Raw genomic sequence first — 20,101 nt, 5'->3', positions numbered from 1 at the left:
GAGACCCTTCAGAAATTGATATGGGCCGGGGGGGGGGGGGGGGGGGGGGAATCACCCCGTGGCCAATTTATTGAAGAACCTATATTAAACACCCTTCCCCCTCCCCTTAAGTGTAATGGGACTTGATAGCACTTGTGCTTCACCAGTGAACCCTGAAGTTATCTCCACAGTATGAGGCAGCATCAGAATAAGACTTGAATGGAGAAGTTGCAAAAATATTTTGAAAATTATTGAAACATGCTAGAGGGAAAGAAATCCCAAATTCCAACAGAAAAATTAGACATCTTAGTCTGATAAACCTTCAAATAAACAAATTTTAAAATTTGCATGAAGTAATTCAAAAGCTTCCCTTTATAAACTAGCTTTCTCACAGAATATTTTGGAAGAGACCTTATAAGTCATCTATCCCAACTTAGAGTCATAGCCATACCAAAAAAAATAGAAGTTGGTGTTTTGCCTTTGGACTTTTTTAAAGCAATATCACATCTTTCTAGTGAAAATGACATAGCTTTTGGCATAATTTTTCTTACTACCTGTTCTATGAGCCAAAAAAAATGACCTTTTTTCTTAGTAAATGATGTAAAATGTATGAGAGTTTTATTTTATGGCAAGGAGAATAAAAAAAGAAGTATATTATCTAGAAGACTTAAATGTTTAAATTGTTTAAAAGTTGTATATGGGGCCTTAAAAGTATTTTAGCAAAACTTTTTGTTAAGATAGCAAAAACAAAAGATACTTTACTTTTGTATATTTTGGGGTACCATAAAATATTTTGGTTTCTTTAATACATTTTGGTTATTCATATTAGAAAGTAACTTTTAAATTAGAGATAGTTTTAGAGCACTCTTTAAAATTGGTGTTGGAGGGGAAGGTTTGAAGAAATCAAGGAAACCTGATCCACAGAATGATTCAAACAGCTGTTAGTTGGTCTTGGCAGTGAATTGTGGACTCTGAATGGAGTGAGCCAGCCTGTACTTTTTCTTTTGGTCTTAGTAACATCTGTGGTATCCAAGGGAGAAACTTAGTCTCTTCTATTTCCTGTAGCACTACCTCTTTATAACTGTATATGCATAGTTGTGTACCTAATGTATACCTCTCAATAGATTTTAAGGTTCTTGGGAACTGGAACTGTCATTTTTAATTGTTGTATCACTAGCCTACATGCAGTAGATATTTTAAATAAACATTAGAATTGAATTGACCCACATAGAGCTCTGAAAAATTTGGGTTATGGTTGCTACTACGTAATGAATACAAAAAGATGTTTCTGTGTGGCAAGACAGTAATCCTAGGTGAAATGATGGAATAGCAACAGTGAGAATGGTTAAAGAAGTTGTCTTTGTCAGCATTTCTTTATTGTGGACCACCTTTAATTAGTTACCTTACTGTGCCAAGGGGCTGCCATCAGAGTTTTTAGGGACACTATGAAAATCATTAGAATTGATGACTTTATATGACACTGGTTTTTCCTCTCTTCTTTCTGACACCATCTTACTTTTTCTAGCCTTATTAAAATCCCCTAGGCACTTTATTCAACCAAACCTGACTACTCCCTGTCCCAGAAGAAAATCATCAGCTTTTTTTGCTTCTTTGGTTAATGGAACCGCCAAGAACATCATTTCCTTTTCACATATTTATGTGCTTTCTGTTTTAAAAGAATGATGCTTAAATGCCCTTTCCTAGAAGGGTTTTCCCTCTACCTCTGTCCTTTTATAGCATTTGTGTTTTATACCTATGAAGTGGATTTTTCATTTGTTCTATATCACAGTTAACAGTCTTATCTAAACTTAGCCTCATTGTCTAGCATGAAAAGCATAACTGATTTAGGTGGATGTTCAATAAATGTTTTACGTTGAATTGATTTACTTCTCATCTATGGTTCTTTTCAGTATATGTTCTTAATTTGCCTACTTTTAACTACCTTAATATGAAATTATAATTATGTAAATATAAATAATCATGTATTACTTCCCTTATTCTGCATTCCAGTTAAACTGATCTACTTGCTGTCCTTTGAGACATTCTGACATATCCCATCTCCCTGCCTTTGCACAGGCTGAGCAAAATGTATTCCTTCCTCCCTTCAGCCTTTTAGACTCTAGATTTTCCAAAGCCTAGGATATATGTATATATTTTATATTCATGTGTTTGTTGTTTTGTTCATACACTGTAAGATCCTTCTGAGTACAGACTGTTTTTGTCTATGTTCCAGTGTTGCCATATAGTAGGCACACAGTTGCTTATGATTGATTGCTTTTCTTTAGAGTATATTTAGATAAGTTGCCATCATTTTGATCTTTGAAAAGAAGTTGGGTCACTCTTGATTTTTTTTTTTTTTAACCCTTGTACTTCGGTGTATTGTCTCATAGGTGGAAGATTGGTAAGGGTGGGCAATGGGGGTCAAGTGACTTGCCCAGGGTCACACAGCTGGGAAGTGGCTGAGGCCAGGTTTGAACCTAGGACCTCCTGTCTCTAGGCCTGACTCTCACTCCACTGAGCTACCCAGCTGCCCCTCACTCTTGATTTTTGACTCTTTGTTGACTAACAATTTGGCAGCAGTATTTTTGATTTGAATAACTTTATTATGTTTGTAATCGTTAGCATTACTTAATAGTCTTAATCCTACTGTACATGGTACTCAGATCTATGTAATAAATGTAAATTTTCCATATCTTCAAGAACCTTGAATGTTATGATAACATTATGTAAGGAAGAATTTTTACCGACTTTCTTAGTTTCCAATTCTTTGCCTTCACACAAAGCTATAAATATTTTTATATTAATCTTTTGAAACCTTTGGGGTAAAAGCCTTGTAGTGGTATAGTTGGGTCAGAGGATATGCACAGTTTATTAACTTTATGGGCATTGTTCAAAATTGCTTTCCAAAATGGCTAAAGCAACTCACAGATTCACGAGAGTTCAGAATATACTTATTTTCTCACAGGCCCTCCAACATTTATCATTTTCATCTTTTGTCATCTTCACCAATCTGTTGCATGTGAAGTAAAACTTCAGCATCACTTTCATTTGATTTATTTGGATCCTTTTTATGTTAGTATTGATAATTATTGGGGAATTTCTCTTAATTTTATAATCTGAATCAGTTCTTTATATATCTTGGAAATGAGACACTACACAAACTTAGTATAAGAAAATTTTCCAGTTTTCCTTTTCTAATTTTAACTACATTAAGTTTGTATAAAAACTTTCACATTTTACATATTTAAGATTGTTCATTTTATTTTCTGTGATACTTTATTGCTTTGTTTAGTCATGAACTCTTCCCCTGTCCATAGATCTGAAAGGTCATATCTTTCTTCCTTCAGTTTGCTTGTATTACCTTTTATGCCTAACTCATGTCCATTTAGAGTTTATCTTGTTATATGGCCAGTATAGATATCTATATCAGTGTGTGTGTGTGTGTGTGTGTGAGAGAGAGAGAGAGAGAGGTCCTGTGTATTCTCTTTCTTCCCCCCTCTCTCTCTCTCTGTCTTTCTGTTTCTCTCTCTCTATCTCTCTGTCTCTCTGTCTCTCTCTCTCGTTCTCTCTCACACACACACACCTAATCTGTTGCCAAATCTATTGATTTTGTCTTCCTGGTATCTCTCACTTATGACTTTTTCTCTCCTTTGACATTGCCGCTACTCTTAAGTACAGGCTCCTATCATTTCACACATGGACTATTGCTCTTACCATCATTTTCTATCCTCATCTCTACTTTCAAAGTGATTTTAACTAAAACAAGTCTGACCATATCACCTCTAATTTATCCTAATATATGTTTTATTTGTATATAGCAGTTTGTGTGTTGTTTCCCCTTTAGGATATAGGCTCCTTGAAGTCAAGTACTATTTTAGTTTTTCTTTGTATCTCAGGTGCTTAAGCCCAATGTTTAATAAGTACATGTTAATAAGTTTTTGAAATTTTATTTTAAAGAAATTTTACCTATATGTACAATTTTAATAATCATTTTCTGACATTTTTGATCTATGTGCTTTCCCTCTCTCTACTCAGGATGGCGGGTAATATGATATAGGTTATACATGTACTATCATATATTTCTATGATTTTTCTGTTGTGAAAGAAGATACAAATCGCTTATGCTAGAGAAAAATTCATGAAGGAAATAAAGAGAAGAATGGTATGCTTCAATCTCCATTCACTTGGTCATTTCCTTTTATTACAGTGGATAGCCTTTTTCATTATGAATCCCTTGGAGTTGTCTTGGATCCTTGTATTGCTGATAATAGTTAAGTCTTTTACAGTTGATCATTGCACATTATTGCTGTTCCTGTGTACAACATTCTCCTGGTTCTGCTCACTTCACTTTGTATCACTTCATATGAGTCTTTCCAGGTTTTTTATGTTCATCTACTATAGTATAGTACTATAGTATTCTATTATAATCATATACCACAACTTGTTTAAATAAGCTTTTAATAAATACTTGTTGACTTGATTTCACTTATACTGTGTTGGATTTTTAAGGCTTCTAAATCCTTGGTAAAGCAGTTACAGGAATATGTGCCATGTTTAAATTTATTTATGGTGAGTTTTTTTTTTTATTATATATTATTGCCATGAGGATGCAGATGGAATTTTAGAAGTTCCATTATGTCATTGATTAATAGCAATCATTACGTTCCACACCTAAGGAGTTGGGGAAGATCCCTTCTCATTGCTGATAAAACACCACCAACTATCTCATAATGACTGAACTAAGAATCATCCTTGGCAAATGCTACCTTGGACTAAGCTCTGAATATATACTGTGGTAACCTTCAAGAATTCAGGGTCATAATCCACCATGGGGCATGGGATGAACTTAAGTGGAAAGCAATTTATTGATTTAGAATCCAATTAAATCAGCTAAATAGTTCCAAACATGGTTAGGCATTGTAAGATGTAGAGATCTAAATAATAGAAAAGGCAAATCACTTTTCTGAGCACTCAGAAATTGAGTTGTTTTGCATAGCCTGTAAGAGTAGAAATTTTCTACAGAGGGCAGTAACAGGACCAATATGTGGAAGTTGCTGAAAGGCAGATTTGGCAACATCATATGATGAGAAATTTTCCAAAATTATGAGGTAGAGGAACTGACAATCTTTCAGCAGAGACTGTGCAATCAAGCATTTGTTGGAAATTTTGTAGTGAGGAGTCTTGTTGTACTGGCTTGACTAGATAACCTCCAAGATCTCTTCTAACTCATAAATGCTAAATATTTTGAATTTTCATAGTGCTTTACATTCTTTCTCAACAATTAAAGATGTCTTAACGTGGAAAGCATTTTTAAACCATCTAGAAGACAATTTGCTGGAAGTCTCGTTTGCGGGATTTTTTGGTGGTTTGGATTAGATGGAACCATTGTCCTTTTTAACTGATAACCTGTTCTTTTACGATGCTAATTTTCAGAGAGGTTTTTTTTTCTGTTATTTTTTTCCTAATTTTTTTAGAGAGGTAGAGAAAGAAGACTTCACAGTTCAAAGTTAAATTAGCAAAATAGTATAATATTGAGATGTTTCCATCTCCTTTCCCTGGCCCCCACAAGGCTTTAACCACTTCCCTCTCTGTTCTACTCAAATAGCAACCTAAATTGGCATACCATTAAAGTGAGGAAAAGTGGTTTTTGAAAGTCTAAGAACAGTGTAGTCTATACTACTTATTCCTTTTGCATCTTTAACTTAAATCTTTTAGGCAGTTTTTAAAGTGGAAGGTGACAGAGGGAGTCCCCCTATAATTTGATTGCTAATATATTTGTGATTTTTCTTTTAATTGAAAACTGAGGTGTCCATCCAGTGTGTCTCATAGTACCTTGTACATAGTATTTGCATAATAAATATTTGTTGAATAAGGAATTAAGGAAATACCTCAAATTGGTTTTTGTAGATATTTTATTATTTTATACTTCAGTTGTCATCAACCTTAGGTTAATAGTGGAGGTTCTGGAAATGTGGAAATACAATTACCTGTTAATGAACACTAAAAAGTTACTTTTCCATTCTCTTAATGTTCATATGGGTTAGCTCCAACTTGTTGCTTTCTTACAATTATATGGATACATTGTTTAATATCATTCTTATTATATTCACCTTACTTCCGTGATGAGGTTACTATTTGAATCAACTAACATTTCAGAACTCATAGATATCTGCCTTTACAAGTATGGCTTTGCTGCCTAATGTACACTGTATTGGATCAGTAGATAATTTCTGAATTGTGGGTAATACAGAGATTTTTCATATACAGACCTTTGCTTTCACAACAGTAACCCACGGGCTTGCCAATCCATGTTGATAGCAACTGGAAAATAGAGGTTGTTAACCTTTATCCTAAATAATCCCTAAATTCTTCTTTTAATTATTTTCAGAAGAAAGTTTAAAAGCTAGAAAAAAAGAAAAAACAAGTACTAATAGACTCAAGGTACTTTATCTCAAAAGTTGGCTGAAACTAGAAGTTTCAGTTAACTGAATACTTAATATATCAAATAACATGTTAATGATTTTGCAAACCTTAAGGCACTATATAAATATTAGCTATTATTACTTTTGGAAACATCCCAGCATTTTAAAAATTGATCATTGTCCTTGTGTCTTGACCATGGTAAAGAAACAAAAAAATCTTCATTCCCAGAATTTCCATGAAAATATTTTATAACTAAGACATTTTGAAAGGCTTCTCTGCTAAAAGATGAATAGGGGGCACATGAGGAAACCTTAAGTAACTCCTAATTGCAAGAGTACTAAATTTCTACTGAGTAATAAGTCTTTAATACATTGAGAATATATAATTATATTCTCAATTATTATTATAATTATAACAAAATTATAAAAAGTTTATTGTATAATTTTTTGTTTCATAGTGTATTTCATATAAGTGATACAGAAAGGAAGCATGACTTAGTACATAGAGAATAACCCTTATAATCAGGAAGACTGGTTTTAGTCTTGCCTCTGACACATTGAGACAAATAACAAAGGTATGACCTGTGAAGTTCACCTAGACTCTGAGCCTATAAGATGCAAAGTGGTTATTGATCTACATTGGTAAAGTGTATTTTCTTATACCAGGAGTCCCCCAAACCATTGAAAATATAGGTCCTAACCAAAAAAAAAAAGATACATAAATAATGAATTTGGTATGAGGGTATAAGAAGCAAAGACTATGTACTTAAAAGATGCACAAAAAATAGCTTTATAGTATGGTGTTTGTCACTGAATTGGAAAACAACTTAACTTGAAATATTATATTACTTATTGTCATCCATTATGGAAAATTTTTAATAACTTGAATTTGTAAAGATATGATTTAAAATAGATTTTAAGTGGTATTGACATTTTGGTAAAAAAATTAATGTAATCTAACTTTGATTCTTAAATGTATTGTCGCAGTATTGGCATGAGCATTTGAGACAGTATAAATTATACTTTTAAAGTTTTTCATTTTGAGTTTCAAATTCTTTCTCCTTCCAACCCTTCCTTTGCCCACTAAGAAAGTAAGCAATACAATCCCCATCATACTTTTCATATCATGTAAAACATTTCCATATTAGCCATGTCCCTAAAAAAAAAAAAGACAAGAAAAATAAAGTTATACTTTAAATATGCATTCACAATTCATCAGTTCTCTCTCTGGAGGTAGATGGCAATTTTTATCATGAGATCTTCCAAATTATCTTGGTAAAAAGCCAAGTCTTTCACAGTTTGTCACTATATTATTGCTGTTACTGTGTACAATGATCTCTTATTTCTGTTCTCACTTTACTCTGTCTCAGTTCATGTACAATTTTCTAGGTTTTTCTGAAACTACTCCCTTTGTCTTTTTATTCCACAACTTTTTCAGTGATTCCCCACTTGATGGACATGCTCTCAGTTTCCAAATTATTGCCACTACAAAAAAAGCTGCTATAAATATTTTTGTATGTGCTGGTCATTTTATTTTTTTCTTGGATCTTTTGGGGATACAGACCTTATATGATGTACACTTTTAAAAAGTTTTAAAAATGGTAAATTGGTCTCATCAAGCAAAAGACTATGAATGGACCTATTTTTTAGTTCCTTGTCACTCATCTACTTGACTGAGACATGAACACTAAGGAGTGTCCTACCATAATAATCAGTTATAACTTTTAGGACTATGAATGAATTTTTCAAGTATAGTTTGTTTCATTAAGAGTCCTTTGAAATTGTGGTGAGGTCATCGTGTTGATCAGAGAAAAGTCTTTCACAATCAATTAACTTTGCAGTATTGCTGTTACTGTGTAGATTGTTCTGGTTCTGCTCACTTCCTTTTGCATATATTCCTATAGGCTTTCCCAGCTTTTTCTGATACTCTCCCCATCTTCATTTCTTAGAGCACTATAATATTTCATAACATTCCTATACCAATATATATTGTATAGTCATTCCCCAATTGATGGGCATTCCTCTCAGTTTCTAATTCTTTGTTACTACAAAAAGAGTTGCTATAAATATTTCCTGTATATATAAAACTCTTAGGTTTTTCTTCTTTAGGGATGAAGTGGATCTTTTGGGGGTATGCCTAGTCACTTTCTCACTGCATTCATAATTTTTTAAATTAATTCCTTTGATATTAGTGATCTTTTGTTTCTCCAGGTGACTTTTGTTATTTTTTTTTTCTGGCTTTATAAAAAACATTCTACTTAATGGCTTTTTGAGTGTAGTTCCAAATTACTTTCCAGAATGATTGGACAACTTCATGGTTCCACTAACAGGGCATTAGTGTATCTGTTTTCTTACCTCCCCACCAGCATTTGTCATTTTCTTTTCTTGTCATCTTAGCCAATCTGTTGGTTATAAGTTGGTACCTGTATCATTTTAGTTTGCCTTTCTCTAATTTTAAATTATTTAGAGCATTTTTATTTGTCAGTAGTTTTTATTTCTTCCTCTGAAAACTGCCTATTCATATCCTTTGTCAATTGGAGAATGACTCTTATTCTTGTAAATTTGACCCATCTCTCAATATATTTTAGAAAGGAGATTTTTATTAGTGACATTTGATACAAAGATTTTCCTACCAGTTTACTGCTTTTCTTCTAATTTTAGCTGCATTGGTTTTGGTTGTACAAACACTTTAGTTTCTTACATCCTTTCATTTTTTACTTTCCATGAACCTCACTATGTCTGTTTGGTCACCCCACTCCATAGGTCTAACTGGTAACTTCTTCTCTGCTTCACTGATTTGCCTATGATATAGCGTTCTTTATGTCTACATTGTACACTCATTTTAAGTTTCTCTTAGTATACAATGAGATGTTGGTCATTTCTACCAAGATACCTTTACAGTTGTTTTTTTTTTTAAACCTTTACCTTCCATCTTGACTCCAAGGCAGAAGAGTGGTAAGGGTAGGCAATGGGGGTCAAGTGACTTTCGGGGGGGGGGGGTCAAGTGACTTTCCCAGGGTCATGCAGCTGGGAAGTGTCAGAGGCCAGATTTGAACCTAGGACCTCCCATATCTAGGCCTGGCTCTCAATCCACTGAGCTACCCAGCTGCCCGCTTTACTGTTTTCTTAACAATTTTTATCAAATAGTTATTTCTTGCCCAGTAGTTGTGATTTGGGGGTTTGTCAATAACTAGTTTGCTATGTTCAAGTGGCATCTGTATGTTGTGAACCTAGTCTGTTCCACTGGGTAGTCTATTCAATTCCTATGTTGTTTTTATGAGTAGTAGTGTAGTTTGAGTTCTGGAACTAATAAGCTCCCTCCCTTCCAGTTTTTTTAAATTAATTCCTTTGATATTCGTGGTCTTTTGTTTCTCCAGGTGACTTTTGTTATTTTTTCTAGCTTTATAAAGTAATTTTTGATAGTTTAATTGATATGGCATGGATGAATTAGGTAGTATTGTTATTTTTATTATATTGGCACAGCCTACCCAAAAGCAATTAATATTTCTCCAATTATTTATTTGTGTAAATTGTGTTTTATAATTGTGTTCATTTACTTCTTCTGTGCGTCTTGGCTGGTAGATTTCCAATTTCATATTGTTTATAGTTATTTTAAGTGGAATTTTTCTTTCTGTCTCTTCCTGGTGGTTTTTATTAGCAATATACAGAAATGCTGATGATTTATGTGGGTTTATTTTATCTCTTGCAACTTCACTGAAATTGTTTATTATTTCAGGTTTTTTTCTAGTTCACTTTAGTGTTCTCTTAGGTAAACCATCATATCTTCTGCAAAGAGTGATAATTTTGTTTCTTCGCTGCCAATATATTTCTTCAATCTGTTTTTCTTATAGCCCGCATTTCTAATACAATATTGAAGAGAGATGGTGATAATGAAATCCTTGCTTTACCTTACCTTTCTGCAAAACAAGCTTATCCCCATAGGTGATAATACTTCCTCTTGGTTTTTAGACAGGTGCTACTTAGTCATTTTAAGGAAAACTTTTATTCCTGTGCTTTCTCAACTTTTAACCAGAATGAGTATTGTATTTTTGTCAAAAGCTTTTTTCTGTATCTGATGAAATAATCATGTGGTATTTGTGGTTTTTTTGGTTTTGTTATTGATATGGTCCATTATGCTTATAGTTTTCCTAATATTAAATGGACCCTTCATTTCTGATGTAAATCCAGCCTGATCATAGTATATGATCTTTGTAATAGATTACTGTGATTTCCTTACTAGTACTTAATTAATTTACTTAACTAATTCATTTTGCTCTTAAAAAGCCTTGGTATTGTTGATTATACCCATTTCTTTTTATTTCAGGTGACATTGGAAATTATTATTATGGACAAGGTCATCCTATGAAACCTCATAGGATTCGCATGACCCATAACCTTCTACTAAATTATGGCTTGTATCGAAAAATGGAAATATATGTAAGTATCACCTTTTCATACGAATATGCATGACCAAAAAATTTAATTGAGCTGCTACTTTGAAATTAGCAAAATTTTGACAAAATTAGAATTATTTGTTAATAGTAATGAAAGAAAACCATTAGTGGTTTTTTTCCTTCTCTTTCCTCAGTTTTCTTGGAACCCCTGGGCCTACTCTATTAACTAATATTTAAAGGATTCTGTTTAAATGACAATTCACTAACTCAATTATTTAATAAAATAGAACAGTAGAAAGGAATAAAAAATATCTAAAAAGCATTAACCATGTTTGTCAAGTACCAGTTACTTTGTATATGTATATCATTGCACAGAGTGAGGAAAATGCAAAAGAAGTGGAAAAAGAATCTCTTCTTTGCTGTAACACATGGTCCAATTAGGAAGACATGCTAGAAACAGAATTTGAATGAATGGTCTAGCACATTTTTGCCCAGGCCATTGTATAAATTAGTAAGGTTCAGGGAAAGAAAGGAATATGCCCAGGCTAATTGACTCTCAATGTCTAATTCTAATATTCTACTCTGCTGCATAACCTTAGATCCTTGAGCAATCTTTCTTGTCCACCCTGATGTTGGCATGTCAGAACCTTACTTCAGCTGCCATCTAGTCCAATGTAATGTATACCTGAAAAAGCACTTCCCAGTGCTGCATAGCCAACCAGTAATCTCTTTGTCCTCTACCAGAGGACCTCCAGTGAGACTATACCCAACATATTCCACTTTTTGGAAAGATCTATTAGAAATTTTTCTTGACATTAAGCTTCAACTTGATTTTTTTTTTTTTTTACAAAACTTTTGTTTCTGGTTCTATCCACTGGAGGCAAGTAGAGCAAGTCTACTTTTTGTTCTATTATGTCCTGCCTTAGTCCCTACTTAAAGTTAAACATCCCCATTTTCTTTAAGTGATCTTCTTATGACACTTAACCTAAGGCTTTTCATTATTCACTAGTGTTTGGATACTCTATTTTATTAATATTCTTCCTCAGCTATGCCACCTAGAACTGTACATAGTATTCTAGGTAAGGTCTGACCACAGAAGAATAGAGGAACCATTACTTCTTTCCTGGAATATCTGCCTTTCTTAATGGAGCCTCAGATTACATTAGGTTTTTTGATTGCCATATCTCATTGCTGACTAACAGTTTTCACTTTGTTAAACCATATTTCCACCATTTTTATCTGTGAAGTTGATTTCTTGAACTGAATCTAAATATGAAACTTTAATCTCTATTGAATTTCATCTCATTAGATTCAGCCCAGTTTGCTCTATATAGCCTATCAAGAGTTTTTTAAGATATTGAATATCATCCATCCATTATTAACTATCCATCCACATCTTTGTGTCATTTGCAAACTCGATTAGCATGCAATCTATACCTTTATCCTAATGTATGGATAAAAATGTTCAAATAAGATAGCTAAGCACAGATCCCTGTGACACTTGCCTGGAGACTTCAGTGTTAACTAATAAATAAATGACTGCTTCATGAATCCAAACATTCAGCTGGTTCTGAATCTAATTGTATTGCCCTCTAATTCATGCAAGATTAGTATGAGCTGCTTTAAAATGCTTTACTAAAAATCTTTATTAAACTCTATCATATCCCCTGTTCTGTCAGTTAAATAATCCTATCAAAAAAACAATTGCAGCTATTTTAGCATGGCCCATTCTGGATGATACCATGCTGGGTCTTAGTAAAAACCACTTTATTTCCCAGGTGGGCACTAATCCACTCTAATGCTCTTTTCTAGAATTTTCCTATGAATCAAAAGGAAGCTCTCCGGTCAGTAGTATATAAATCAAAGGCAGCTAGGTGGCTCAATGGATAGAGAGACTGGAGGTCCTTTGTTCAATTCTGGCCTCAGATATTTCCTAGCTGGGTGACCCTGGGCAAGTCACTTAACCCCCATTGCCTAGTCCTTACCAGGCTTCTGTCTTAGAATCAATATACAGTATTGAGTTTAAGATGGAAGGTAAGGGGTTTAAAAACCATTTTCTTTTGAAAATAAGAACATTACTCTTTTCTAATCTTTACAGTTCTTCCCCTTGCCTTTATTCCTTTCAAATATTGTTGACAGTGGCTCATCCATCCTACCTTCTAGTTGTTTAGATCATGTGAGCCAGGTAACTTGAATATAACAATGAGTATTTAAAGAGTACTCCTTTACTTGCCTTGGGTATGAGCTCCCCATTAGTCATTTTTTCCATTTTTCTATCACATAGGTCATGTCTTTAATAGAGAAAACAGACATGGAAAAGAATTGAGCACCTCTACCTTTTCTCAGTGACCTTGCTTTGCTGCAATTTTCGGAACATAGCTTTATTTATTTTTGTCTTCTTTATCTTCCTTTTTTAAAATTGTTTATTATTTATTTTTAAGTATCTGATGTTATAAATGAAAGGGGATAGGAGGATAAACTGAGTACTACCACTCTTAATTGGGTGACAGCAGCGGTAGTTCAGATATGTGGCTAGAGCAAGATCACCTGATTCTTGCCACCTAGCTATATGTTGTGACACCTCCCTCCTTTATAACAGTGCCCAGGCAGAATCCTTCAGGTCAGTAAATGGTATCCCTTCAGGTCCCACCTGGGGTTGATTAATGATGGATATTAGGTTCTGTTAGCCTTGGACATGTTTATCTGACTGCGTTACTCCCTTCCTAGAGAAGTGATGAAACAACTACTCCAGGAAGGTACTTGAATAGCTTTATCTATATTTAGCAAAGTAAGAATATTAGGAAATGGGAAGAGGAATAGGGAAACCCTAAACTAATTTTGATAATAGTAATCCCTCAGAGCTGTAGGCAGGTGAGTGATTCTGGCTTGTTATTAGCTCCTCTGGCTCAGCCTGGCCACAGCCAAACCAGAGCAAGCAAGCTGTTGTATGATGTCTTTCAGCTTCTTCTTCTTGCCAGATATTATGCCTTTCACAGCCTTCAGGAACCACCCCTATCTACTGTCTTCTTCTCCTGCCCACTTCCCGGATCCCTCCCAGGCCCCGGATACCTAGATATCCAAAGATGGTTTGAATACCTAAATATCTAGGGGACAGTAGAATATGAGGATTCATGGTCTGGATACAGGTTGGCAATGTCAATGAGGTACAAGACAGGAGTTCTTGCAAGGTTGAGCCAAGCAAGTATCAGATCCCAATAGACCAGGGTCTTCAGATCTCAGGTCCAAGGGAAATGAAAAGAACCAAAAGCCAGAGCTGCCAGGGTATTTATAGCCCCCTAGCCAACAGCTTTCTCCCCTGTCCTCATGGCCTCTGGGAACATTCTGATGTCCAACGGTCTTCACCTGTCAATCAACGGTAAGACTCTCAGCTCCCAGAGTTTCAATATAACACTGAACATATCTTTAGAGAGTTCCATGTTCACTCACATTGGTCTCTTCATAGGTGCCATTTTTCCTTCTCATTGGCATTGTTTCTCTTTCTTTTCAGAAATGTCATTTTTGAGGATTTTCTGTCCCCCCCCCCCACAAGCTGACTTCCCTTGTAGAATTTTAGTCCATAGAACTTGGCACCTATCCTTTAAAATATTTTGAAATCTACTCTACCAAAATATAATGTGCATGTCAGACTATACTTAGTTTTCCTCTACTATATCACACATAATATGAGAAAGAAGTCATTTCTTTCAAGGATTCCCATCAATTCTACTCTAGCAATCAGTTCCTCTGTTTGTGAGGATCAACTCCAGAACTGAATTTCCCCTTGTTGTTTTGTCTATTTTTTGAAAGACAAAATTATAGGCGTCCTTTTTGGCACATATTGCACTACAAATATCTGAATAATTTAAATCTTCTATCACCATTGTATCATGTCTTTTTATATAAGGCTTGTTTTCTATTCTATTAAATTTCCCATCTATTTCCTCTTTTTGTCTAGGTGGTCGATAATAAAATTACTTCTTTCCAATCTTCAACCAAAGACTTTCTGCCTTTGCTTTCTCCACTCGTCTATAAATCTGAAGATTTCTTCACATACAGTGCTACTATTATTATCTCTTTTCCTTTTTAAATAGTCATACCATAATTTTACATTAAGGCACAATCTATCTAGAGTACATTCCAGTCATAGATTTTGTTCCACCAAATTTCAGTGGAGAATGGTATTTTGAATAGACAGAGAAGGGCATTTTTGGGAAAGAGAGAGCATGTTAAAAGCTTGGAGTTGGGAATGATCTAGTATTTTGAACTAGTCTGTCTGGAATAGACTTTCTTTTTCAGACAAAAATTTTTTTTCAATGATATCAACAAATGAGAACATTTAAGCATCCTTTGTGAATTAGTTCATTTTAAAATAATTAGCTACAATACTAACATTTTTATTTTTTTCCCACAGAGGCCCCACAAAGCTACAGCTGAAGAAATGACCAAGTATCACAGTGATGAATACATCAAATTTCTGCGCTCAATAAGACCAGATAACATGTCTGAGTATAGCAAGCAGATGCAAAGATGTGAGTTTGGATATTAAAAACATATATTCTATGTGACTCTGGGCAAGTCACTTAATGCTATTTGCCTAACCCTTGCCCTTCTGTCCTAGAGTCATTATTAAGACAACTTACAGGTATTAACATTAATCTTCCTCATCATCCCCACTCTTATCATTTTTTATCTGTGCATATCAAGATAATAATATTTATGGAAAGAAATGTCTAAAATTTTCAAAACTATTTAACAGCAAATAGTAGTAATAATGACAACTAACAAAAAAAATAAAGACAACTAATATTTACATAATACTAAAGTTTTGCAAAACACTTTACATAATATTTCATTTAAGCCTAATTGCAATTCTGTAAGGTAGATAACACAGATTTTTGTCTCCCTATTTTGCAGATGGCAAATAAAAGTGACTTCTTATGTATCAGATGAAAGAGTGATAGTCTCTAAGTCAATTGGAAAAGTTAAAATGAACTGGGTGGCTCAGTGGATTGAGAGCCAGTCCTAGAGACAGGAGGTCCTGGGTTCAAATCTGGCCTCAGACACTTCCTAGCTGTGTGCCCCTGGGCAAGTCATTTAATCCCCATTGCCTAGCCCTTTCTACTCTTCTGCCTTGGAATCAGTATTCCAAGATGGAAGGTAAGAGTTTAAAAAGAAAGAAAAGAAAAGATTAAAATGACATTTGATCTGGCTTAATTGTTCTGTGTTCGTTTCTGTCCTAATTGACAAAAGATCGGCTTATGACTATAAAAACAGTATAACTAGAAAATTTCAAAATTGAGTTAGTGGCTCTAGGGACTAGGATACAACCAACTATTTTTTTTTAAACCCTTACCTTCTGTCTTGGAATCAATATTGTGTATTGGTTCCAAAGCAGAATTGTGGTAATGGGGGTTAAGTGACTTGCCCAGAGTCACACAGTTAGGAAGTGCCTGAGGTCAAATTCGAACCCAGGACCTCCCATTTCTGAGCTTGACTCAATCCACTGAGTCACCTAGCTGCCCCTGATACAACTGTCTATTAATGGGAAACTAGCATACGTAGTTGGAGTTTTGAATATTAATAATTACCGTTTACAGGTAAAAATTTAAAAAAAATGCCCGATACACAGAAGATGCTTAATAAATGCTTATTTCTTTCCTTTCTTCTTATAACCATTTTTGTACATATGGACCTCTTGCTGGGAATAACCTACTTAGAAGGGAATGCATTGTTCTCTAGTAGTGGACTTTCTGGGTCAATGAGTATAAACAATTTTAGGTACTTAAGTGATTGAAAACTTGTGTGTTCCAACCTATAGTGAATTAATGCTGCTTGCATTCATGTAATCTTTTCAACAATATTTTCCCATCTATTAGTATTTTTACTAGTTTGAAAGATATGATTTCTATCTTAGCTTTGTTTTGATATTCATTTTTCTGATTATTTGTAATTTTTATTATTCTTCAGGTGGTTACAGATATCTTATATTCTTTTAAAAACTATTTTTTATTCTTTGAATGCTTACTGTAGAGTGACTCTTAGTTTTATACATTTGTGTCAGCCCCTTAATGATTTTGGATGTCAGATACTTAGTAGTTATTTAATGAAAAGGGATTTTTTTTCCTACTTTGTAACTTTTCTTATTCTAGCTAAACTGATCTCATTTGTACATTGACTTTTTAATTTTATATCATCGTAATTGTTCTTTCATATATGATCTATCTTATGTCTAGTTATGAATTTTTCCTCTGACTTCTCATTCTTTGCTATTTTTAAAACGGTTTGACTTTTTATTTAGATCATTTGTCCGTCTGGAATTTATTGTGGTAGACCTCAATCTATATTTCATCAGATTGCTTTCCAGTTTCTAACCATTTCTTGTTGAGTGATGAGGAATCTACTCCTTAGTATTAGATTTATTAAATACTAGATTGCTGTGTTCATTTTTTATAAGTATTTATCTTTTACTGTGTTTATATGCATATAAACACTCATGTGTATATATGTTTGAAATAACCATTACTAGATTGTTTTTTATGATTATTGTTTCTAATGTTATTTGACTGAGATCTGGAAGCTCTAAGGCTCCATCATTCTTACTTTTTGCAATATTTTTTTAAAAATAAATTTTGCTATTATTTTTATCTAGTTCTCTGAAGTAGCATATCATTACCTCTCATTTAGTCTTTCTTATTATTAGTATCTTTTCCTTTTCTGACTACCAGTGTTTCTTTTATGTTCTTGCATAAAATCATAAATGGTTCCATGAATACCTTATTACATAATTTTACTTCTCAAAAATCTTTAGTGACTCATCATTGCTTCCTGAATGTAAAGCAATGACTTTTTTTAAGCCTTTACCTTGTGTCTTAGAATTGATAATAAGTATTGATTGTAAGGCAGAAGAGCAGTAAAGGCTGGGCAATTAGGGCTAAGTGACTTGACCAGGCTCACATAGGTAGGAAGTGTCTGAGACCAGATTTGTATCCAGGTTCTCCTATCTCCAGGCCTGGTGCTCTATCTACTGTGCTTCCTAGCTGCCCCTGAAGCCATGACTTTTTTAACTGGATGTTCAAGGCCCTCCATGATCTGGCTTCAGTTTGCCTTTCCCATCTATCTCACACTGCTTCCTCTCAAACTCAGTACTTCACAAATATGAACTTTCCTTCCATTACTTCTGGTTGTTAAAATACTACCAAAAATATCTTCCCTGAAGCAAAAATTATATTCTTGATTTGAATCTTAGAACACTACATTTTTCATGACTTTGTTTACCTAACTGACATACTTGTGTTAATTTATGAGTTTCTTTATGGCAGTGACTAACTTTAGTTCTTTATACATACAGGAGATTTAATATTTATTGTGTTTAATTTTTTTTGCATTAATAGATTAGGTTAAATTAGACTTGGTACTTTTTTCAGTTAATGTTGGAGAAGATTGTCCAGTGTTTGATGGGCTTTTTGAGTTCTGCCAGCTGTCAACTGGTGGCTCTGTTGGTAAGTAATCTTGATTTAATACTACATCCACAAATGAGTTTAAGATTAAGTCTTCCCATTTCAAAAAATACATAATAGGCCCTTAAATACTTCTTGACTTGAAAAATCAAGATTTGAAAATTCCCTATCTTTTGTATATTTACAGAATTATGCCAAATTCTTTTTTATTTTAACCACTGTTAGAACTAACAGTTTTTTCACCTTTTTAATTTTTCTTTCTCAGCTGGGGCAGTAAAATTAAACAGACAACAGACTGACATGGCTGTTAACTGGGCTGGAGGTCTTCATCATGCAAAAAAGTCAGAGGCATCTGGTTTCTGTTATGTTAATGATATTGTCCTTGCCATCCTAGAACTGCTAAAGTAAGTTCATTTAAATATTAATTTGTAATTATTGACATATATTAGTGAAAAGCTCCCTCATTAGCAAAAGATAAGTTTTCAATATTTTATCCTATTTGAGTTTTGACTTGCATCAGTTTAATCCAACATTAATAGAGAGGTTATCCTTGACAGATTTTGGAAGAGAAGAAAATGTTAAATGTACAAAAGCCAAAATTAATGGCCTGTCATGATTTTCCATTATAAGAATGTAAAATCTCAGTTACCATTGGAACCTTAAGGACTTTCCGAAGACTTGGAAAACATATGAAGGATAGTAGATTTTCACTAAATAGTCAGTACAATTAATATTTAATAACTTCCCTACCAGGGGCAGTTGGGTAGCTCAGTGGATTGAGAGTCAGGCCTAGAGATGGGAGGTCCTAGGTTCAAATCTGGCCTCAGACATTTCCCAGCTGTGTGACCCTGGGCAAGTCACTTGACCCCCATTGCCCACCCTTACCACTCTTCCACCTAGGAACCAATACACAGAAGTTAAGGGTTTAAAAAAAAAAACACTATTAAACTAAAATTAATAACTTCCCTACCAGCAAATTTTAAGGGGTTTCCTTCTTGAAGACAGGCCATAATCAGGATCTGGTGTTTTAAAGCAACCTTTTCAGTGTTGCCATTCTGTATGGGTTTTAGGCTTTTCTTCACCTTTGACTTCATCCTCAAGAGGGAAGAGAGGGTAGGGCATCTAATAACATGTTATATTAAAACAGAAATGTGTAGAAAGATTAATATTCTTTGCCTGAATTTTACAGAGAGCTTAAAGAAATAGTGTCCAAAGTATAAGGCAAAAAATTTACCATTCTAAACATTAAAAATATTTATTGAGGGGCAGCTAGATGACTCAGGATAGAGAACCAGCCCCTGAAATGGGAGGTCCTGAGTTGAAATGTGGCCTCGGAGACACTTCTAGCTGTGTGACCCTGGGCAAGTCACTTAACCCCTATTGCCTAGCCCTTACCACTCATGCCTTAGAACCAATACGTGTATTGATTCTGAGACAGAAAGTAAGGTTTTACACACACGCATACATATGTATATAGATATATATTATACATACATCTATAAATTTAACTCATTGCTAATATTTTTTATAATTTAAATCAGGGGTCGGCAACCTTTTTGGCCCTGAGAGCCATAAATGCCACATTTTTTAAAATGTTATTTTGTGAGAGCTGAACAGTGCTCACAGTGTGCGCTCCTGTAACAGTGCCTGAAAAAAAAAATGACTTTATGGCTCCTGCAGAAAGAGCCATATCTGGCCCTCAAAAGAGCCAGATATGACTCGAGAGCCATAAGTTGCCGACCTCTGATTTAAATGATCACTGATTGTCCCTGCAAATATCTTTTGGTAGTCTTGTAAATTTAGCACATTCCTTCTTTATTACTAATATATTTTATATTCTGCATCTATT

At 34.1% G+C, this 20,101-nt stretch overlaps 1 protein-coding gene across 1 annotated transcript in view; it reads left to right on the top strand.

Moving 5' to 3' along the window:
* Positions 1-20,101, top strand: part of HDAC2 (histone deacetylase 2) — a 61,007-nt gene that overhangs the window by 1,707 nt on the left and 39,199 nt on the right. Inside the window, exons 2-5 of the mRNA XM_044676757.1 lie at positions 10,726-10,838; positions 15,207-15,324; positions 18,220-18,294; positions 18,518-18,656. Coding sequence (XP_044532692.1) covers positions 10,726-10,838; positions 15,207-15,324; positions 18,220-18,294; positions 18,518-18,656 — 445 coding nt within the window. The remainder of the gene's footprint in view (positions 1-10,725; positions 10,839-15,206; positions 15,325-18,219; positions 18,295-18,517; positions 18,657-20,101) is intronic.

This window comes from Gracilinanus agilis, chromosome 4 (assembly GCF_016433145.1).
Source record: "Gracilinanus agilis isolate LMUSP501 chromosome 4, AgileGrace, whole genome shotgun sequence".
In the NCBI taxonomy this organism is placed as follows: Eukaryota; Metazoa; Chordata; class Mammalia; order Didelphimorphia; family Didelphidae; genus Gracilinanus; species Gracilinanus agilis.
The sequence above is the reverse complement of the archived record's forward strand: the minus strand, read 5'-3'. Positions and strand labels throughout refer to the sequence as shown.